Consider the following 23,471-nt stretch of genomic DNA (forward strand, 5'->3'; position numbering starts at 1 on the left):
TTGAACCGCTCCAATCAGCCTCTTTTAAGGACCTCACATTAAAAAACTCTTTTCCTCGTGTGCTTAGCAACAGGTAAAAGAGTAAGTGAGATCCACGCCTTCAGCAGGAACATAGGTTTCACATCTGAAACGGCTACATGTTCCTTACAGCTCGGTTTTTTGGCTAAAAACGAGCTTCCTTCCCGTCCTTGGCCTAAGTCGTTCGAGATCCCAAGCCTGTCCAACATGGTGGGGAACGAACTGGAGAGAGTACTTTGCCCAGTTAGAGCTCTTAAGTACTATCTAAAGGTCAAAACCATTACGAGGACAATCAGAAGCCTTATGGTGTGCTATCAAGAAGCCTTCTCTACCAATGTCTAAGAACTCAGTTTCTTACTACATCAGGCTTCTGATTAGAGAAGCAAATTCTCATCTGAAGGAAGAAGACCTTGCTTTGCTGAAGGTAAGGACACATGAAGTGAGAGCTGTGGCTACTTCAGTGGCCTTCAAACAGAACCGTTCTCTGCAGAGTGTTATGGATGCAACCTATTGGAGAAACAAGTCAGTGTTCGCATCATTCTATCTCAAAGATGTCCAGTCTCTTTACGAGTACTGCTACACCCTGGGTCTATTCGTAGCAACGAATGCAGTAGTAGGCGAGGGCTCAGCCACTACATTCCCATAATCCCATAACTTTTTAACCTTTCTCTTGAATACTTTTTATGGGTTGTACGGTCGGCTAAGAAGCCTTCCACATCCTTGTTGATTTGGCGGGTGGTCAATTCTTTCTTGAGAAGCGCCAAGGTTAAAGGTTGTGATGAGGTCCTTTAGTATGGGTTGCAGCCCTGTATACTTTAGCACCTTTGAGTTGATTCAGCCTCCCAAGAGGAACGCTGCGCTCAGTAAGGAAGACGATCTTATTAAAGGCAGAGTAACGGTTCAAGTCGACTTCCTTACCAGGTACTTATTATTTCATTGTTATTGTGGATAACTGATTATATGAAATATGGGATACTTAGCTATCCTTTAATCTTGTACACTGGTTTTCACCCACCCCCCTGGGTGTGAATCAGCTACATGATTATCGGGTAAGTTTAATATTGAAAAATGTTATTTTTATTAATAAAATAAATTTTTGAATATACTTACCCGATAATCATGATTTAATCGACCCTCCCTTCCTCCCCATAGAGAACCAGTGGACCGAGGAATAATTGAGGAGGTGTCAACAAGAAGTACTTGAGTACCTGGCCACAGGTGGCGCTGGTAAATACACCCCCTTCTAGTATTGTGATAGCTGGCGTATCCCTCCATAGAATTCTGTCGGGCAACGGAGTTGACAGCTACATGATTATCGGGTAAGTATATTCAAAAATTTATTTTATTAATAAAAATAACATGTTTTTCAAATTCTATCTCATCCCTTGATACCTAATATTAAGACCAGGTACTGCTACCCTACATAGACTTCATGTAGACCTCCAATAAAATAGGTTTTTTTTGCTAGATAAGAATATTTTCATATCTATAAATCAGGGAAAAACTAAAAAAAAAAATTTGGAAAAAGGGCTCTATTTGATTGTTTATGTCTAAGTTTTATACCAAATTTCAATGCTATATCTTTAAAACTAAGGGAGAAGATAGTGTTTGAAGGTCAATAAGTATACTGTAGTTTTGAGATACGGGCATTCAAAGTTTTTTTTTGTATTTTTACAAAGACAATATTAATAAATCATGATCATTATGGATTCTATGTTCTTTTTTGGATATTAATAAACCAAAATAGTGTTATTTATCATAATTCAATAATAAATTAAGATCCCTTTGCTCAATATATTGTTTCTTTAGGTGAGACAGTTGCTCCTTCATCATGTCTCTCCTTCACTAACTCCGCTTATATCGCTGATATTACCCACTTCTGAACTCTTATTAGAGCAAATTTTCTTTTTCCTTATGTCAGCAAGATATTGAAATTGTCTTTTCCTCTTTGGCATGATGAAATTGTGACCAAAACCAAGAAAAAACAGATGTAAAAGCGAGTGAATGTCAGAGGTCAAACTCAAACGTGAACTCTCTCTGAGGTTTGTGCTAGCACTGAAGGCCGAAGGGTGCGATTACCATGTAATACTTTGTCTTGTGACTCGTGGAATCTATACAGATGCCATTGCTCACAATTTGTTTTATATTATCCCTTTTACCCCCAAAGGACGTACTGGTATGTTTCACAAAACTCATCCCTTTACCCCCATTGACGTACCGGTACGTCCTTGCAAAAAAATGCTATAAAAATTTTTTTTTTTCATATTTTTTATATTTTTTTTTTTAAATTCAGGCATTTTCCAAGAGAATGAGACCAACCTACCTCTCTATGACAAAAATTAAGGCTGTTAGAGCAATTTAAAAAAAATATACAGTACTGCAAAATGTGCTGGGGAAAAAATAACCCCATGGGGGTTAAGGGTTGGAAATTTCCAAAGAGCCTGGGGGTAAAAGGGTTAAAATGTAATAAATATCAAAATATCCGATGATCGTCTTGCCCATCAAGAGGCTGCATGGAGCTGTGGGAATAGCTGTGAACATCTAGCAGGACTTCTCGCAACTTCAGATGACGTCGTTTCTGACGACTAAGAAGAAAAGATTGCCACCTCACTTTGAAAACGGTGTTACTGCTCGCTTTGGTCTCGGCCAAGAGGGTCATTGAACTTCTTGGTCTATTCTACGTTGTCGTGGTTTGCGGACTGTGGCTACCCACCCTGCTAACTAGCGGGCCGGTAGTTATACCTCACGTTAAAGTCTTTGTGGCTAGTCTTCCAGCTTCCTCGGAAGTATAATCTCTATAAATAGCTACAGGTTTGTATTGTTAGAGAAAATACAAAGTACTTCCAAATTTGTCATTTTTCATTTGTGGAATATTCTCTTAATTTTTACTAATTTTGTAAATATCTTGGTCCTTAAAAATAGTCAATAAACCTAACTTTATAGTATACATTAAGTGTTTTTTATTTCTCAAGACTTTCTAATTTTGTAAATATCTTGATCCTTGAAAATAATTTTGTAAATATCTTGATCCTTGAAAATAGTCAATAAACCTAACTTTATAGTATACGTTAAGTGTTTTTTATTTCTCAAGACTTTCTGTTTTATGTAAATACAATGGTAGCCTTCTTCTTTAGATGAGACATCCGATGAGGAACAACAGTCGTTCAAACAACCAAGGAAGAAGATGCGACACGAGTCCGAGAATGAAGATGACGCGGATGCAGATGATTGGCGTCCGAGGTTTTCTTCAGAGGAGCCGGCCAAAGCTGAAGTTATAGACAGTTCGTTGTTCAACAGCAATGTCCATAAAATGATGGTAAGTGATTTTATATGATACACAGAAATATTTTGTTTTGATCATTTTTTTATTTACTCATATTTTTTCTAAACAACTTTCATACAATGGTATTTTTACAGATAGTTTTTGTTCCTACACATAATACTAGTTATGCAGTAATATGTAATATTACGTGCTGGATATTAATGCAAAGGATAGTCAGAGTTTCTGAAAAATCTTATGCAACACGCATAAAGAACTAACTGAACGACAGTATCAGAGATTAACCCTTTTACCCCCAAAGGACGTACTGGTACGTTTCACAAAAGCCATCCCTTTACCCCCATGGACGTACCGGTACGTCTTTGCAAAAAAATGCTATAATTTTTTTTTTCCATATTTTTGATAATTTTTTTTTTTAAATTCAGGCATTTTCCAAGAGAATGAGACCAACCTGACCTCTCTATGACAAAAATTAAGGCTGTTAGAGCAATTTAAAAAAAAATTACTGCAAAATGTGCTGGGAAAAAAATAACACCCTGGAGGTTAAGGGTTGGAAATTTCCAAAGAGCCTGGGGGTAAAAGGGTTAATATATACGTCAGGATTAAGAAATTTGATAGAGTGCAAATTCCTGTCCAACAAATTAAGATGAGATCCAGTAGCTGAAGACCAGACGGGAGAACAATGCTGGAAACAAGGTAGAATGAAAAACTTCATTATAGATTGATCACCAAAAATCTTGAAAGACTTTCTCAATAAACCAATTTTTTGTGCAATGGAAAAAGAAACCGACCAAATGCGTTTCTTGGAAGTAAACTTCCTATTAAGAATCACACCTGAAATTTTAAATGTCATATAGAGTTAAAGAAAACACTGTCAATGCTGAGATATAGATGTTAAAAAGCTACTGTCCTTGACCTACTTATAACAGAACTTTAAGTTTTGTCATTGTTCAATATCATGCCCCATAATTTGCACCATGCACTAATTTTAGCTAGATTGCTATTAAGGGATTCAGCAACTCCAGATCTAGGTTCAGGAAATGGAATTGAAGTTTTTTTTGGGCCAAGGACACTACCCTGAGGAACACCAGATATCATATTCCTCTACTCGCTATGGTGCCTATCAAGGAGAACTCTTTGCAATCTGTTGCTTAAAGGACTCAAGTTTGTTTAGTTAGGATAAAACAAAAATTAAATAATAAAATTTATTATTTATATGTTTTTGTTTTGTTTTTGTTTCTTTGTTGGTGTCGGCTACCCCCCAAAATTGGGGGAAGTGCCATGGTATATGTATGTATGTATGAACCTCCCCTGATGTCTGTATTGCCTCTTGTGTAGAGTCTTGGTGTAATTGACCTTTACTAGTAAAATTTTTATGATTTTGAAATTTAACTAATTCCTACGGGCTGCAAGTGTGCAAGACCCTGTGCCAGGCCGTAAGGGCCAGGCAAACTGCAACAACAAACAACAACCATTTCCTTTCCCTTCAGTAAGCACATGTCCTTAGTAAAGGAAGGAACAGTCTAGCAGTAAGTGGTAATTTGGCACGCCAGTCTCTTCGTTTTCTGCGGTTGTTAGTTATTGATAAGACCTTCTCCAAATTAACCCGTTTTCTGCGGTTGTTAGTTATTGATAAGACCTTCTCCAAATTAACCCTTTTACCCCCAAAGGACGTACTGGTACGTTTCACAAAACTCATCCCTTTACCCCCATGGACGTACCGGTACGTCCTTGCAAAAAACTGCCATTTAAATTTCTTTTTGCATATTTTTGATAATTTTTTGAAAAACTTCAGGCCTTTTCCAAGAGAATGAGACCAACCTGACCTCTTTATGACAAAAATTAAGGCTGTTAGAGCAATTTATAAAAGAATATACTGCAAAATGTGCTTGAAAAAAAATAACTCCTGGGGGTTAAGGGTTGGAAATTTCCAAATAGCCTGGGGGTAAAAGGGTTATCCAGACCACTAAAGTAATAAAAGGTTAAGTATAATTTCAATAGAATAAAAGGTGGGCAATTTAGATTTCAAAATGTCAAATTTTTCATATTTGTAAGTTCTATTCTGTGGAACAGTGTAAAGTAATTAGGTTAATGTCTCTTACTTAAGAAAAAATCTAGTTTAATTTGCAGTATTGTAGTTTGGTGCACTTAATCTAGGATGTTTAGAAGCTACAAGACTGGATTTCTAAATGAAGAGATATTTTAGTGTTCTGTTTATCGGAAATACAGTAGTGTTACAGTACATACATACATACATATACCAAGGCACTTCCCCCAATTTTGGGGGGTAGCCAACATCAACAAATGAAACAAAAACAAAAAAGGGGACCTCTACTCTCTACGTTCCTCCCAGCCTAACAAGGGACTCAACCGAGTTCAGCTGGTACTGCTAGGGTGCCACAGCCCACCCTCCCACATTATCCACCACAGATGAAGCTTCATAATGCTGAATCCCCTACTGCTGCTACCTCCGCGGTCATCTAAGGCACCGGAGGAAGCAGCAGGGCCTACCGGAACTGCGTCACAATCGCTCGCCATTCATTCCTATTTCTAGCACGCTCTCTTGCAGTGTTACAGTACCATTAACAAATACTGCATTTTATCCATAATTTGTATTTGTTCCGTAACCGAAATACAAACCACGCTATTTATATTGGGTTTACCTTTTAGCGTAGCTGAAATGGCGAGCCATTAGAATTTAACGAGGGTGTATTACCCCCACGCTAGTTAGCGGGGGGGTAGGGGAGTGGTAGCTAGCTACCCCCCCCCCCCCCTCACACACCGGTGAAGCTCACTTTCACTTAGAGGTAGGACTTGTCTTGGGGGACAGGGCTGGCGGGCAAATATGTGTAAATAGCTAAGGTTTGTATGGTTAGGAAAAATACAAATTATCTTCGAATTTGTCATTTTACAGTTCCTCTCCCAGAACACTTAGTAAGAAATATAAGTAATTAAAATCTTTGCCAGTCTTCCTTTCATTTTGTCATATAATAAGAAATACTAATTTTCTTTTTGTTTGCAGAAAAGTATGGGTTACAAGGAAGGCAAAGGTCTCGGAAAATATGGCCAGGGCCTTATTGCCCCCATTGAAGCAAGTAAGCAGCGAGGAAGACGTGGTTTAGGTCTACGACTTGAAGGTTTAGAAGCCTGTGATAATCTGAAATGGGATGTTGACCAAGAGGTAAGAATTCAGATTATTAGCTTTATCAAAATTTGTTCCCTTCAATGTAGAATTTTTTTATATACAGTAGTATTTTCTATGTTTTAATGTTATTCATTTCTTTTTAATGCTTATTGAGTACAGGTAAGCGTCGACTTACAACCTATGCGATTTACGACTGTTTGATTTCAAGTTTTTTTTTTTTTTTATGGTGATGAAGTCACAAGTCCTTCAGAAATAGTACCCAAATAGTAAAAATATTTCCTTAGAAATAATCTATTTTACTTTATAAAAATGAAGTAATTCTTCTCGATAAGTTAGTATTTTCTCTTTTATAATGTACTGTATTCATTTGAAATCAATATTACATTAAGAAAAGTATAAATATTTTTTGACGTTGTTAATAGTTTATATAGGACATATCTGTTTTGACGTTGCTACTGTTTTTAGAATGATTTATTCTCATCATTTATTTATTTCCTTATTTCCTTTCCTCACTGGGCTATTTTTCCTTGTTGGAGCCCTTGGGCTTATAGCATCTTGCTTTTCCAACTGGGGCTGTGCTTGGCTGGTAATAATAATAATAATAATGTTGTATATTAGTAAAATATGACTTGAATGTTTACAGTATCATGACACAGCATAATAAATCTATGGAAACTCCACTTTTTAAGTTCGACTTACGTCCAGATCGTATTACGACGTGCCTCTCAGTCCCTATCTCGGTCATAAGTCGACGACTACCCGTATCAACTTTTGTCTCATGTTTATTGATATGATAAGTTGCGATGCTCATTTTTTAAAATTTGATGGAGTGAATTAGGGTAGTCGAAGTATTTTACTTTAATGTCCCTCTCTCGGTAACACTTGTTTTTAATGGTACAGTGATACCTCTGGATACGAAAGTTTCTGCTTACGAAAAATTCAGGATACGAAAAGCGATACAAAGATTTTTATGCCGCAGTATACGAAAATATTTTCAGGATACGAAAAGCTTACGAGATCCCAACTCGTCGCCGAGAGTATAGTACCTTTTTTTTCAGGGTATCAACCCTTAATTTAGTTGTACAGGTAACAATACACCTTCACTGATCCAAATGCTTTACATACAGTACCGTAACTTTTATACAGTAGTAAAGAAAACGGACCATTTTCTTAGGGCTTGGAGGGGATAACTAGGCTATAACTACATTATTGAATAATCTCATGGTGGTTTCTGGGATGGAATAGGCTGTTTTTAACAGTTGGGTTAGTTATTGAATGATAGAAATGGCTGCATTGCATGTTTATTACTACAGTTTAGCGTGTTTATGAAAGAAAAGGTGTCTTTTCGTAAGGTTTGGAACGGATTAGGCTATTTACATGTAAAACGCGACTCAGGATACGAAAAAATCAGCATACGAAACCGTATCCTGAACGGATTACTTTCGTATGCTGAGGCATCACTGTATAATGATTTTAAATTATAATTATATTTTATTTTCTTGTAAGGCTGATGTAGTTTCACATAGAAAAATAAATCTCCATGATCAATCATCATGGAGTAAGAATTTAAAATCATGCTTGTAGTTATTGATTAGCCTTTTGTCTTTTAACCAATATCGCTGAATATATTATTTCATCTTACCTGTTATTACTATATATTTTTCAGTTTATATCTGTTGAAGAAGAGGTAACTTGGTTACCACAATGTACAGACCCTATTCCAGACCTAGATACACTTCACTCATGGTCGCAGGAGGGCAAAAAAAAGATTGATATACAAGGAGAGGAGAGTTTCTGCGAACCGAGAGTTTTAGAAGGAATTCTGAACGCCAAGGTACTATGTACCAGTTATACCTATTAGGTTATTTTTCTAATCTACATAATAATTCTTGCATTGGTTTTCTAATCTACTTCATAATAATTCTTGCATTGGTTTTTGTATGTAGACGAGTAATTAATGTAAAAAGTAAGATCAGTATTATCTGTGGACAAAGGATTTTCTACCTACTTAGTGTAAACTATTTATAATTCCAAAAATGTGGGAAAGGGTTTAATTGATTTGACTTTTCTCAGAGTATATTTGATAATCTGGATGGAAAAGAACTTCAGAGAGCAAGGTCACGAAGCAACCCCTTCGAAACGCTTGGAAAGCTCTTCTTTCAAAATCGAGCAGCTCTGAAAATGGCCAACTTGGATGCTATGTTTGACTTTATGTTTACAAATCCCAAAAATGAAGCAGGGGTAAGATTTCATGATGTACAATTACTGTATTCCTGTGCTGTATAATTTTTGCTTTGACAGTGTGTTTTGTAGAAACTACTGTACTGTCTTTAATCCTTATTCAAAAGTAGAACACATGTTTTGAGACAATGAAGATCAGTTTTTCAATATTAAACTTAGCCGGTGATTATATAAGCTGCAGCTCTGCTGCCCGACAGAAAAACTCTACGCTCGAAATCCGCCAGCGATCGCTATGCAGGTAGGGGGTGTACTTCAACAGCGCCATCTGTCGAGCAGGTACTCAGTACTCAATGTAAACACAGAACTCAATTTTCTCTCTGTCGTGCCACCGGCAAGACCTACTAAATTCGCTGTTGCTTACTGGATTGGTTTTCACATATTTTGGTGAAGTACACCTTTCTAGTTTTGAGCTTTCGCTTTGCAGACGTTATCTTCAATACATCCTTGCATTCTTTTGTTGATTTTGGATTATTTGTTGACGACTTTGGATAGATTTTGAATTCCCCTTTGACTAATTCAAAATGGCTGACCCTTCTCAAGTCCCTAAGTTCAGGAAATGTAATGCTAGGGACTGTTCAAGGCGTCTTCCGAAGGCCTCTATCGATCCTCACACCGTTTGTTCCAATTGTCGGGATAAGACCTGTCAATTGGAAGATCGATGTGAGGAATGCGTTGGGCTTTCGGAATTCGATTTCATCGAATTCCAGAAATACACACGTAGGCTAGAGAGAGATAGAGTCAGGAGAAGTTCATCTCGCTCCGTTGAATTTTCCTCTCCTCATGCCCCACAACCTATTCCTTCCCCTGTAGTGGTTGCTCCTGATCCCCCTTCTAGCACTCAACAACCTTCGATGGCAGATATGATGCGTGCCATCCAGGCTCTGGGTGAGAGAGTCGAGTCATTGGCGAGTGATCGTAACCAACTCATGGCAGACGTCAAGGAGTTGAAGTGTAAGAGTGCAGTGGGTAGTGACAAAGTGAGTGGTAGTGTTGTGGAAAGTGTTGTAGATAGTGTTGCGCTTGAGGGTTCGTCTGTTCGTGCCTGTCGTCCTCCCAGTCCGGGACCTCTTGCAAGCTCCCAAGCCCAGGGGAGAAGCAATGTCGTACGACCAAAGGGTTCGAGAGGCTTTAATCAGCGAACAGACGTTCCCTCCGTGGTTTCGGGCGTATCTAACCAAGATCGCCCCACCCACATGAAGTCGAGAGAGCCCATTTATTCCTCGTCTGCGGAAGAGGTTTCTCGGAAGAAACCATGGACCAAGGTCTCGCGGCCTCTTAAGCGCAAGTCGGTCCCTTCCGCGCAAGTCCAACGGCCCAGTTGTAGCCACTGGGTCAGTTCGGACTCGCTGCAGTCTTCCGATGACTGTTCACCTCCTAAGAGAGGCAAAGCGGTACCGCATCAGGCAGTAACACCGTCTGTTGCCGCACCTGCTACTGTAGATCCTAAGTGGTCTTTGCTGCAGACCATGCAGGCACAGTTAACGTCATTGATGCAGGACTTTCGTGCGGAGAAGGTTGACGCTGCACCAACCTCTAGCCTACAACCACCCACGGTTGTGCGTCCAGTGGACGCTGAGGCTACCTTCTCCCGCACTCCAGCTGTGAGAGTCCCGCCACCCATGCGTTCCAGTGTACCCTGCCAGCCGCATGTTGACGTTCAGCGACGCACGGAACCTTCCGTTGACGTTCGCGAGTTACAACAACAACCTAAGTTGTTTTGTTTTGACGCGGTGCGTCAACCTCCGCAAGCCAGTGTGGATACCTCTACTCGCCCACAGCAGACTAGACAGTCTGGAGTAGACGCTTTGCGTCCCCGCGCTGCTATGGTTGTTGCCAGTTCACAGACTGGGCAACAGTTCCATGACGTTGCGTCCGGTTCAGTCACGCGTGCTGCCGGACTCAGCTGACCAGCCGATTCCTACTCCTTTGCCGCTTCCTCCTCAATTTTCAGATGATGGACTCTCTGATGATGACGACGCTGCACACATTGACGACCCGCATACGGACATCGACGAACCCAAGACCACGCAACCCTCCTTGGACTTTAGGAAAGTTCTTGCACTGTTCAGGGAGATGTATCCTGATCAGTTTGTATCTGCGGCCCCACGCTCTCCTCCATCTGAGTTCGCTTTAGGCACGCAGTCATCCGCGCCTGCCTTTACGAAACTCGTCCTCGCCCGCTCGTCTAAGAGAGCTTTACGAGTGTTGGGAGAATGGATGCAGTCCAAAAAGAACCTTGGGAAGACAGCATTTACGTTTCCCCCTGCGAGACTCTCTTCCAGATCGAGCGTCTGGTATGCCACGGGAGAAGTTCTCGGCTTGGGAGTTCCTGCCTCTGCCCAGGGCGACTTCTCAAGTCTAGTAGACTCTCCCCGCAGGCTAGCCATGAGACGCTCTAAGATATGTTGGTCTCCTTCAGACTTAGACCATCTGTTGAAAGGAGTGTTCAGAGCCTTCGAGGTTTTTAACTTTTTGGATTGGTGTTTGGGAGCGTTGAGCAGGAAGATCTCCCCTTCGGACAAGGAAACTTCCTTGCTCATTATGTCCTGTATGGACAAGGCCATACGTGATGGATCCAGTGAGCTTGCGGCTTCGTTCGTTTCCGGGGTCCTCAAGAAACGGGAAAACCTTTGCTCGTTCCTGTCAGCGGGAGTAACACCGTGTCAGAGATCGGAACTTCTTTTTGCTCCTCTCTCAAAGTGCCTCTTCCCAGAGGAATTGATAAAGGAGATTGCTACCTCCTTGATTCAGAAGGACACCCATGACCTGGTTGCGTCCTCTGCCCGCAAAGCCACCCCTTTGCCTACCGTATCTAGACCCAGGATGGACACTCCAGCGTCCAGATTCATTCCGCCCTTTCGTGGCAGAGCCTCCAGCAGAAGAGGTGCTCGTGCCGAAGGGAGACGTGGGAAGAAGAAAGGTACCAAGTCCTTTAAAGGCAGAGTCTGACTGCCACCTTCTTCAGACAGCAGTGGGAGCCAGACTCAAGAACTTCTGGCAGATCTGGGAGAAAAGGGGCGCAGATGCGCAATCTGTGAAGTTGCTAAGAGAAGGGTACAAGATCCCGTTTGTCCGCAAACCCCCTCTAGCAACGTCTCCCATCGATCTCTCTCCCAGGTACAGAGAGGAAGACAAGAGGCTAGCCTTGAAGCAGGAAGTGTCTCTCTTGCTACAAAAGGGAGCTGTAGTCAAAGTCCGGGACCATCAATCCCCGGGCTTTTACAACCGTCTCTTCTTAGTGGTAAAGAAGACAGGAGGATGGAGGCCGGTGCTAGACGTCAGTGGGCTGAATGTCTTTGTCACAAAGCAGATGTTCGCCATGGAGACCACAAAGTCAGTTCTAGCAGCGGTCAGAAAGGAAGACTGGATGGTCTCTTTAGACCTAAGGGACGCATACTTTCACGTCCCCATCCACCCAGAATCCCAACCTTTTCTGAGATTCATTTACGACAAGGTTGTTTACCAATTTCAAGCCCTGTGCTTTGGCCTAAGCACGGATCCTCTTGTATTTACGAGGCTGATGAGGAATATTGCCAAATTCCTGCATTTAGCGGATATCAGAGCCTCCCTCTATTTGGACGACTGGCTTCTAAGAGCGTCTTCCAGTCGTCGCTGTCTGGAGAATCTAAAGTGGACTCTAGATCTGATCAAGGAATTGGGTCTCCTGGTCAATATGGAAAAGTCCCAACTGGTCCCATCCCAAACTATAGTGTACTTAGGGATGGAGATTCACAGTCAAGCTTTTCGGGCTTTTCCGTCGGCCCCCAGAACAAGTCAAGCCCAAGTATGCATCCAGAACATGCTAAAGAAGAAACGATGTTCAGTCAGACAGTGGATGAGTCTGATAGGGACGCTATCATCCCTGGAACAGTTCGTTTCGTTAGGGAGACTACACCTCCGTCCCCTTCAATTTCATCTAGCTGTTTACTGGAAAAAGGACAAGACGCTAGAAGCGGTCTCGATCCCCATTTCCGAGAAGATGAAGTCAGCACTGACTTGGTGGAAGGACAGTATCAACCTCAGAGAGGGTCTGCCCCTGGCTGTTCAGATCCCCAACCACGTTCTCTTCTCGGACGCATCGGACACGGGCTGGGGTGCGACACTAGACGGTCGGGAATGCTCGGGAACGTGGAACTCGAATAAAAAAACGTTACATATCAACTGCAAGGAGCTACTGGCAGTTCATCTGGCCTTGAAAAGCTTCAAGTCCCTCCTTCAAGGCAAAGTGGTGGAGGTGAACTCGGACAACACCACGGCCTTGGCGTACATCTCCAAGCAAGGAGGGACCCATTCTATGACGTTGTACGAGATCGCAAGGGACCTCCTCACCTGGTCAAGAGATCTAAACCTTTCTCTAGTAACGAGGTTCATACAAGGCAATATGAATGTTATGGCGGATTGCCTCAGTCGGAAGGGTCAAATCATCCCAACAGAATGGACCCTACACAAGGATGTGTGCAAGAGACTATGGGCCACTTGGGGCCAACCTACCATAGATCTCTTCGCAACCTCGATGACCAAGAGGCTCCCAATATATTGCTCACCGATCCCGGACCCAGCAGCAGTTCATATAGATGCCTTTCTACTGGATTGGTCACATCTAGACCTTTATGCATTCCCCCCGTTCAAGATTGTCAACAAGGTACTGCAGAAGTTCGCCTCTCACGAAGGGACAAGGTTGACGTTGGTTGCTCCCCTCTGGCCCGCGAGAGAATGGTTCACCGAGGTACTTCAATGGCTGGTGGATGTTCCCAGAGCTCTTCCTCTAAGAGTGGACCTTCTACGTCAGCCACACGTAAAGAAGGTACACCCAGACCTCCACGCTCTTCGTCTGACTGCCTTCAGACTATCGAAAGACTCTCTAGAGCTAGAGGCTTTTCGAAGGAGGCAGCCAGGGCGATTGCTAGAGCGAGGAGGACATCCACTCTTAGAGTCTACCAGTCGAAGTGGGAAGTCTTCCGAAATTGGTGCAAGTCGGTATCAGTATCCTCAACCAGTACCTCTGTAACCCAAATAGCTGACTTCCTATTATACCTGAGGAAAGAAAGATCCCTTTCAGCTCCCACTATCAAAGGTTACAGAAGCATGTTGGCAACAGTCTTCCGTCACAGAGGCTTAGATCTTTCCAACAACAAAGATCTACAGGACCTCCTTAAGTCTTTTGAGACCACGAAGGAGCGTCGTTTGGCTACACCTGGATGGAATTTAGACGTGGTTCTAAGATTCCTGATGTCAGAAAGGTTCGAGCCACTACAATCAGCCTCCTTTAAAGATCTCACTTTAAAGACTCTTTTCCTGGTTTGCTTAGCCACAGCTAAAAGAGTCAGTGAGATTCACGCCTTCAGCAGGAACATCGGATTTTCATCTGAAACGGCTACATGTTCTTTACAGCTTGGTTTTCTAGCCAAAAACGAGCTACCTTCTCGCCCTTGGCCGAAATCGTTCGACATTCCAAGCCTTTCAAATATGGTTGGAAATGAACTAGAAAGAGTCTTATGCCCTGTTAGAGCTCTTAAGTTCTATTTAAGACGAACTAAATCTTTACGAGGACAGTCAGAAGCTTTATGGTGTTCTATTAAGAAACCTTCTTTACTTATGTCAAAGAATGCAGTTTCCTATTATATCAGACTGTTGATACGAGAAGCTCATTCCCATCTGAATGAAGAAGACCATGCTGTGCTGAAGGTAAAGACACATGAAGTTAGAGCTGTCGCTACTTCAGTGGCTTTTAAACAAAATAGATCTCTGCAGAGTATAATGGACGCAACCTATTGGAGAAGCAAGTCAGTGTTCGCGTCTTTTTATCTTAAAGATGTCCAGTCTCTTTACGAGAACTGCTACACCCTGGGACCATTCGTAGCAGCGAGTGCAGTAGTGGGTGAGGGCTCAACCACTACATTCCCCTAATTCCATAACCTTTTTTAATCTTTCTCTTGAAATGTTTTTTATTGTTGTTTTTTTGGGTTGTCCGGAAGGCTAAGAAGCCTTTCGCATCCTGGTTGATTTGGCGGGTGGTCAAATTCTTTTCTTGAGAAGCGCCTAGATTAGAGGTTTTGATGAGGTCCTGTAGTATGGGTTGCAACCCTTGATACTTCAGCTCCTAGGAGTCGCTCAGCATCCTAAGAGGATCGCGAGGCTCAGTAAGGAAGACGTACTTAAAAAAGGCAGAGTAATTGTTCAAGTCGACTTCCTTACCAGGTACTTATTTATTTTATGTTTGTTATTTTGAATAACTGCTAAAATGAAATACGAAATCCTTAGCTCATAATAATGTAAACAATTAATGCTGGTCTCTACCCACCCCCCTGGGTGTGAATCAGCTTATATAATCACCGGCTAAGTTTAATATTGAAAAATGTTATTTTTATAATAAAATAAATTTTTGAATATACTTACCCGGTGATTATATATTAAAGGACCCTCCCTTCCTCCCCAATAGAGACCCAGTGGACCGAGGAGAAAATTGAGTTCTGTGTTTACATTGAGTACTGAGTACCTGCACGACAGATGGCGCTGTTAAAGTACACCCCCTACCTGCATAGCGATCGCTGGCGGATTTCGAGCGTAGAGTTTTTCTGTCGGGCAGCAGAGCTGCAGCTTATATAATCACCGGGTAAGTATATTCAAAAATTTATTTTATTATAAAAATAACATATTTTAAAATCTTTGATGGTATATCATTTGAAAGTCTGATATATATTGCCCTTTTTGTTTTTGTTTCATTTGTTGATGTCGGCTACCCCCCAAAATTGGGGGAAGTGCCTTGGTATATGTATGTATGTACCATAAGCAATACAGGATTGTCATAAATATTTTACATCAATCAAGGTTATTAAAGATAGACAAATTTTATACTTAACAAATCTATGTAGACAAATTTTATACTTAACAAATCTATGTGACCAGTAACTATAGACTTAATAATTGTTACTGTATAAAGATGTCATTATGAATTTAAATATATAGGAATACTGTATATGAAAATTACACTAACAATGGTTACAATGAATGTTGACCACTATGGGGACATTACTAGATTCACTAAAGGTATAGACAGTAACTTTTAAGGGTTGAATCAGACGCGGCTCCTTCTTCTCTTTAATTTCCTCTCAGAAAACCACAAACTTTACAAACAATAACATTTAAAATCATCAGAGAAAATAACGTTCACTGATCTCAAATAAACTAAGAATAATGTCTTATAATTTGTGTATACTATTTAATTAAGGATCAAATCATTAAAATATATAGAAATAAATACAAGAGACTGTGAGCGAAATAATTTTGGAACGCCAACTTAGAAAACTACTAAAAGAAAACGGTTAACAGCAAATTACTAAAGGCATGACTAAAATGAATGACTAATTTTGCACAACATGATATTAATGTTTGACAAATGTTACCCTCGTGAGTTCTTCAACCGTTTGCCTTGACCTAGGAAAGTGGGCAAGATGTGTTGCATGGTATAACAGATCAAATCTTTTAATAGTTTTGATAACTTAATTTTATTTCAGGGGTTACTTGTCGGGCCACAAGATTTACTCTATTTTGCCGATGTGTGCGCAGCTCCCGGTGGATTTTCGGAATATGCACTCTGGAGAAGAAAGACTGACTCGCAAGGCTTCTGTGATTGCAAAGGATTCGGCTTCACTCTTAAGGAAAATGATTTTAAACTTCATGATTTCTTTGCAGCTCCATCTGAATTTTTTGAACCCTTTTATGGTGAGTGTGTGTATTCTTAATTGGCTTTTATTAACATTTCTTTTAACCCTTTTACCCCCAAAGGACGTACTGGTACGTTTCACAAAACCTATCCCTTTACCCCCATGGACGTACCGGTACGTCCTTGCAAAAAAATTTTATAACATTTTTTTTTTCATATTTTTGATAATTTATTTGAGAAAATTCAGGCATTTTCCAAGAGATTGAGACCAACCTGACCTCTCTATGACAAAAATTAAGGCTTTTAGAGCAATTTAGAAAAAATATACTGCAAAATGTGCTGGGAAAAAAATAACCCCCTGGGGGTTAAGGGTTGGAAATTTCCAAAGAGCCTGGGGGTAAAAGGGTTAAAATCTAGATTTCAGAAATTTTGCTATGGTGAAATAAAAAGTGAGAAAGTTTAGGGTATTATGTGATCAAACAAACATTGGTGGGGGAAGCCCAGCTCCCTTTCCAGCCGTTTATTTTCAGCTGCCAGATAGAAAACTGGTGGTAAACACATACTACTATTGTCCGCAACTGGCTGCTTTAATCTTTTGCTCCCTACTTTAAATCTATGCCCATATATTCTCTCTCTCTCTCTCTCTCTCTCTCTCTCTCTCTCTCTCTCTCTCTCTCTCTCTCTCTCTCTCTCTCTCTCTCTCTCTCTCTCTCTCTCTCTCTCTCTTTTTTTTTAGTTATTAGGTGTTATCAATCATTTTTGTGCATTTTCATGGTAAAACATTTAATTAGCATATTTTCCTTGGCAATATATTTAATCTATTTTCTATTTAAACAGGTGAAAGTGGCTTAGATGGCGATGGTGATGTTTACGTTCCAGAAAACATCACTAATTTTAGAAACTTTGTCCTGAAGAATACTGGTGGCCAAGGTGTACATTTCATGATGTCAGATGGTGGCTTTAGCGTAGAAGGCCAGGAGAACTTTCAGGAAGTTCTTTCCAAAAGACTATACCTTTGTCAGTGCCTTGTGGCATTAGGAATCGTTAGAACAGGTATGGATAATGAAAGATATTATGAAATTATGTGTCATTCATTTAGTAGTTTGAAATTATTGGTCCTTTTCCAATCTTAAAAGATTATTTCAGATCATTAGAAACGTGAAACTACGGATAAAGGAATGATTAACTTTTCTTTGTGGCTGCTGCTAATGCTATTCTATAAAATTAATATAAGCTGTTCCGACGCAAAATAGAAGCCATTGTCCGTTAGGTAGGGAATATGTTTTCAGCATGAGCTCGATGGCCGTTGAATCGTTTTAACGAGTAGTTAAGTGACGGTTGGGAGTGAAAGCGAGGAACCCCGCCCCCTTAACTGTCAGTCTCTTCACTTATGTTTTCACCTACATTGAGTAAAAACGTGCTGATTCACCCTTGATTAAAGTTTTGTTTTTCCTTTTCTTTCAGGAAGTGAATGCTGGTTTTTTAATGTTAGGCAAGACACCCGATCGTGGGAGGGTGGACTTTAGGTCCGGATTTTGTGAAAGCTGCTGTAGATCCACGTTCTCTCCGTACCCTTGTTAGGGGTATGATTGTTCACAATCTTGTGCTGAGTGTAGGTCGTGGCCTCCTTTGCCTTGTCAGACGTTTACTTTGAGGGGCAGGAAGAGAGCTTTACTTCTTCCTTCTGCCTATTGGGTGAGTCTGCTATCGCTGCTTCTGCATTGGCTCAGTCTCCGGGGAGTATGCATCAGGACCAAGGACCCCTCAGGGCTATGTTGGTAGGATTTCAGGTTCGGGTGGCGTGTAGGGTTCCCCCAGTTTTCGCCGCACCCCACAGGAGGTTTAAGGCTCGTCTCGTTTGTTCTACCATTGACGACGAGTGTGATCTAAGGAAGTTTTGGCCTGGTTAGTTCCTTCAGGTAGGCTTCTCAGTGCTAGTCTCTCTTTTGGTGATGCTAGTGGCTAAGGGTATGGTTAGTGTCCCCCTAGTGTCAGTGCCTCCTGTGATGTCTGCAGTGATTAACCCTCTCCAGGGGCCCCTGGGTCAAAAGGACGTGTTCTTCCGGTTAGTTCCTGTGCATCTTCCTTGACCCTATCACCCCTTACCAATCCTTTCCCCTGTGCTTCACGATGACCCTTGTGCCTGGACGTGTCTGGGCTTCCACTCCCCTGTAAACGTGAAGAGACTGACAGGTAACGGGATAGGGCTCGTCACCCTTGCTCTCACTCGTCACTCAACTGCTCGTTAAAACGACTCAACGTCCGTCCAGCTCGCACTGAAAACATATTCCCTACTTAAAGGACTCAGAATTGTATAGCTAGGAAAAATACAAACTACTTAATAATTTGATATTTTATTCTGATTGACAATTTTCTTTTTGCAGATGGACACTTTGTAACAAAACTCTTTGATGTCTTTACTGTATTTAGTGTTGGCCTTGTGTACCTGATGTATAGATGTTTTAAGTATGTTACTCTTCATAAGCCGAATTCTAGCCGTCCTGCCAATTCAGAAAGGTAATCATGCCTTCTTGTTATTGTATAAAAATTTTGTTTAACCCTTTTACCCCCAAAGGACGTACTGGTACGTTTCACAAAACTCATCCCTTTACCCCCATGGACGTACCGGTAGGTCCTTGCAAAAAAATGCTATTTAAAATTTTTTTTTCATATTTTTTATAATTTTTTGAGAAACTTCAGGGATTTTCCAAGAGAATGAGACCAACCTGACCTCTCTATGTCAAAAATTAAGGCTGTTAGAGCAATTTAAAAAATATATACTGCAAAATGTGCATGAAAAAAAAAACCCCGTGGGGGTTAAGGGTTGGAAATGCCCAAATAGCCTGGGGGTAAATGGGTTAAGTTACAAAGGATGAATGTAGTTTAGCTTTATATATTTTTCTCCTGATTGTCTAGTTTCCTCTTATTTCTATTTTCAGTGTTTTCTTTCTAGTGAATTATTTGATTAAATAACTATCTTTTTAGAAATGGGTTATTCAAAGGTATATTTATGGTAAAATGTCTTGTAATTCCAATAAGGAATTAGATGCTTGTAAAATTTTGTTCTAGCCTCTGTTACATCTTTCTTTTTCTTTTCAAAAGAGGAGGACAAGTTTTACCAAGGGATACCATTTCCAGGAGGAAAGATATTTGACACCTGTCTTTTTCCATCTCAGTTTGTTTATTGGAATAATTAGTAATAACATCCATTTCAAAATGATTATTTCCTCTTATAACTCCTTAGTTTGCAAGAATGATAAGTACAAAATTGCTTTAAGTCTAACCAGAAAAGTGTCACACATAAGTATGTTTGCTAATACTGTAGTTTTAAATATTTAACTTAGCCGGTGAATATATAATAGCTGCAACTCTGTTGCTCGACAGACACATACATAAAAAAAACAAAAAAAAACTCGCGAGCGATCGCTATGCAGGTTGCGGGTGTGCCCACCAGCGCCAACTGTCGGCCAGATACCACTCTCAGATGTAAACAAAACCTTCAATTTCTTCTCTGTCGACGTGTCGACAAGACGTACTTTTACTCGCTGTTGAACCTGGAGTTTTTCCCATCATATTTGGTGAAGTACTTTAATTTGGTTTGAGCTTTCGCAGTACAGGTGTTTTTCTTCAAATAAATCCTTGAACTCGTTTTTGGATAGATTTAATTTTTGATGACAAAGAGAGTATGGACTTTCTTTGACTTTTAAATGGCCGACCCTTCCCTTAGACGGAAGTGTGTTTAGGCTTTTAGCAATTATCTTATCACGTTATAAATTAATTATAGATTTTCCTCTATATATTTTATATCTCACCGCCTTTATTAGGCCTCTTCGATTAACTTTCCATTTATAATAAACATAAAAATAAATTTTAATGATTTGTTTATATGCGACCTTTCCTGAGAGTAGGCGGTCCTAACTTGGAAACCGAAGTTAAACAACGTTGAGCCCTTTCAATCGTAAATAGCTTTTAAAGAGCTAATGATTTAAAACTTTTTAAATGAATATTTTTTAATAGATATTTTATGAAAGATTTTCTTTGAATAGTCTTCGTACTGTTTCAAAGATGAACTAACGTTTAGTTTATTTATGCTACGCAGTTTGCGCTCTATCGTTACGATAGAGAGAGAGAGTATCACGGTTTCACTTTGCAGAAAGAGTAAATCGATTCTGACGTTTTGTTCATTCTTCTTTCAAAGCTTAAATGTTTTAAATTCTATTTTAAAGGAACTTTTTAATTGAAAAACCTTTCAGTTTTTTCCTTTGGTCAAATAACATGTTTTTTTGACGAAACGTAAGTGGGCTCTTCTCTTAGGTGCGAAATCAAGAGAGAGAGATAGAGAGAAAAATAGAGACGGAGGGAGAGAGAGGAGAGAAAACGTTCCGTTCAAGCGGGTAACGTTGTTCTCGAGTTACTCTCGTCCCTAGTCTCTGTACGGGGAGAAAGGATAAAACGTTTTTAGTTTTTTATTCTCGTCCCCAGGCAATGTACGGTGAGAGATTGAAAACGTAGTTTTGAATGAACTAGTGTTTAGTCTCTTCCCCAGCCACTGAATTTTTTATCTTAAAATATGTTTACTGTTTTTTGCTGGTATTAATGTGCTTGCATTATACGACTGATTTCGCAATTACTACCTTTTGATGAGGGTAGAATTGCGTGCTTCAGGTAGAAATCAGTAAAAGTTTCGATTTCAGTGAAATAAGTGCAAAACAGAAAATCGTAGTGGTAAAGTGATATTGCGCAAAGTGTTATCAGTGTTGCGACCGAGGGTTCGTCTGTTCGTGCCTGTCGTTCGCCTAGTCCGGGACCTCTTGCAAGCTCCCAAGCCCAGGGGAGAAGTAATGTCGTACGACTTATGGGTTCGAGAGGCCTTGATCAGCGAACAGACGTTCCCTCTATGGTATCGGGTGTATCTTACCAAGATCACCCCTACCATAAGGCGAGAGAGACGATTTTCTCCTCGTCATCCGAAGGCTTTTCGCATAAGAAACCTGAAACAAGGTTTCGAGGCCCTTAAGCGAAAGTCAGTCCTTTCAGGACAGGTCCAGCGTCCTGGTTGTAGCCATTAGGACAGCTCTGACCCTATGCAGTCATCGGAAGACTGCTCGCCGCCTAACAAAAGCGTAACACAGACTCCGAGAGTCTTTTTGTTGGCAAGGTTTTGCGGTCACAGACGTTACCCTCGTCTCTTACCGCAACCATTTCCGTTGATCCTAAATGGGTTGTACGGCAAGACATGCAGAATAAGCTTGCCTCCCTTATGGAAGACTATTCTGCCGATAAGTCCGTTGAGCCTAGCCGTTTATCTCATCGAGATCCTGGCTTTCAGCCACCCTAACGTTCCTTTGTGCGTCCTGTTGACGTTGGCGTAGCTAAGTCACGTCAGTCAGGTTGTTTAGAACCACACGATGCGGTCTCGTGTGGATTTTCAGCCACATTTGGACGTTAGGCCACTTGCTGATGCTCCTGTTGACGTTCAGGACGTTCGCTAACAATCGGAGTTGACTTGTTTTGACACTGAGCGTCAACCTCCGCATTCTAGAGTTGTTTTGACTGCTCAGTCTAGGCGGTCAAAGCAGTCTCGAGTGGACGCTGTGCGTCCTCACGCACCTGTTGTTGTTGACAGTTCACAGACTGTCAAGCAGTTACATGACGTTGCGTCCTGGTCTCTCGCACCTGTTGTTGTTGACAGTTCACAGACTGTCAAGCAGTTACATGACGTTGCGTCCTGGTCCGCTACTAATGCACCAGTGCGTGTGGCCTCTGCTTGTAAAGCATTGCCACCACGGTAGGTCTCTCCCTTGCTTGAGACTCAGCTATTATCGGACAAGGTTCCTTCAGATGAGGAAGTTGCTGTTCCCCCTCCTACTGATATTCCCTTGAGGACTCTGTCAGACGGAGAGGAGCCTAAAGCTGCTTAGCCCTCTATGGACTTTAAATAAATCATGCGGATTTTTAAGGATCTTTGTCCGGATCTTTTTGTAACTGCTGCTCCTCGTTCGCCTAAACGTCAGAGCTTACACTAGGCCTAGCTACTTCGAAGCCGTTGTTTTATAAGCTAGTGCTCTCTCGCTCTCCTAGAGAGCTTTACGTTTGCTAGGCGACTGGTTTATCACCAGGAGGAGTTTGGGGGATACAGCCTTTGCTTTCCCTTCTTTTAAACTGGCTTATAGAGCGAGAGTCTGATATGACACGAGAGAAGTTCTCGGCTTGGGAGTTCCTGCCTCTGCCCAGATAGACTTCTCAAACCTCATAGACTCTCCCTGGTGCCTGGCCATGAGACGCTCCAAGATTTTACAGGTCAACTTCACAGCTGTTTTCGAGCCTTTGAAGTTTTGCTGTACAATTATGTCATGCATAAACAAGGCTTTCAGGGATGGCTCCAATGATCTGACAGCCACGTTCTCTGCAGGAACAAGTCCCTCAGGGATGGCTCCATGATTTGGCAGCCATGTTCACTGCAGGAGTACGTAAGAGGCAAGTGCGCTCAATGTGTTCATTGTCAAGACAAACTTCACGATGAAGTCTTCCAGGCTGTCTTGACAGCATTTATGGAAGGCGACTGGATGGTCTCTCTCGACCTTCAGGAGGCATACTTCCACATTCCTATAAACCCGGATTCCCAACCGTTTCTGAGGTTTGTTTTCAGGAATGTGGGGTACCAGTTTCGAGCTATCGGGGATCCGAGCCTCCCTCTACTTGGACGACTGGCTTCTCAGAGCATCGTCCAGCCTTCACTGTCTGCAGGATCTACATTGGACGTTGAGTCTGGCCAGGGAGTTGGGACTTGTGGTCAACCTAAAAGTCCCAACTGATCCCATCCCAGATTATTCTATTTTTGGGGATGGAGATTCGCAGTCAAGCCCTGCTCGAAGTCCAACTAATGCTGAAAAGAAAACGTTTATTCAGTCAGGAGTTGGAACAGTCTCGTAGGGACTCTCTCATCCCTGGAGCAGTTTGTCTCACTAGGGAGACTACCCCTTCTGCCTCTCCGGTTCCATCTAGCCTCTCACTGGAACTCGGACAAGACATTAGAGACGGTATCATTCCCAGTCTCCGAACCAATAAAGGCATGCCTGAAATGGTGGGACAGCAATATCAGTCTGAGAGAGGGACTATCCCTA

The 23,471-nt window shown here is 41.3% G+C and overlaps 1 protein-coding gene across 1 annotated transcript in view; it reads left to right on the forward strand.

Moving 5' to 3' along the window:
• Positions 1-23,471, forward strand: part of LOC137650173 (cap-specific mRNA (nucleoside-2'-O-)-methyltransferase 1-like) — a 68,541-nt gene that overhangs the window by 17,181 nt on the left and 27,889 nt on the right. Inside the window, exons 3-9 of the mRNA XM_068383339.1 lie at positions 3,153-3,334; positions 6,321-6,479; positions 8,110-8,277; positions 8,517-8,684; positions 16,199-16,406; positions 17,185-17,400; positions 18,732-18,864. Coding sequence (XP_068239440.1) covers positions 3,153-3,334; positions 6,321-6,479; positions 8,110-8,277; positions 8,517-8,684; positions 16,199-16,406; positions 17,185-17,400; positions 18,732-18,864 — 1,234 coding nt within the window. The remainder of the gene's footprint in view (positions 1-3,152; positions 3,335-6,320; positions 6,480-8,109; positions 8,278-8,516; positions 8,685-16,198; positions 16,407-17,184; positions 17,401-18,731; positions 18,865-23,471) is intronic.

The sequence above is a fragment of the Palaemon carinicauda genome, chromosome 11 (assembly GCF_036898095.1).
Source record: "Palaemon carinicauda isolate YSFRI2023 chromosome 11, ASM3689809v2, whole genome shotgun sequence".
Lineage (NCBI taxonomy): Eukaryota > Metazoa > Arthropoda > Malacostraca > Decapoda > Palaemonidae > Palaemon > Palaemon carinicauda.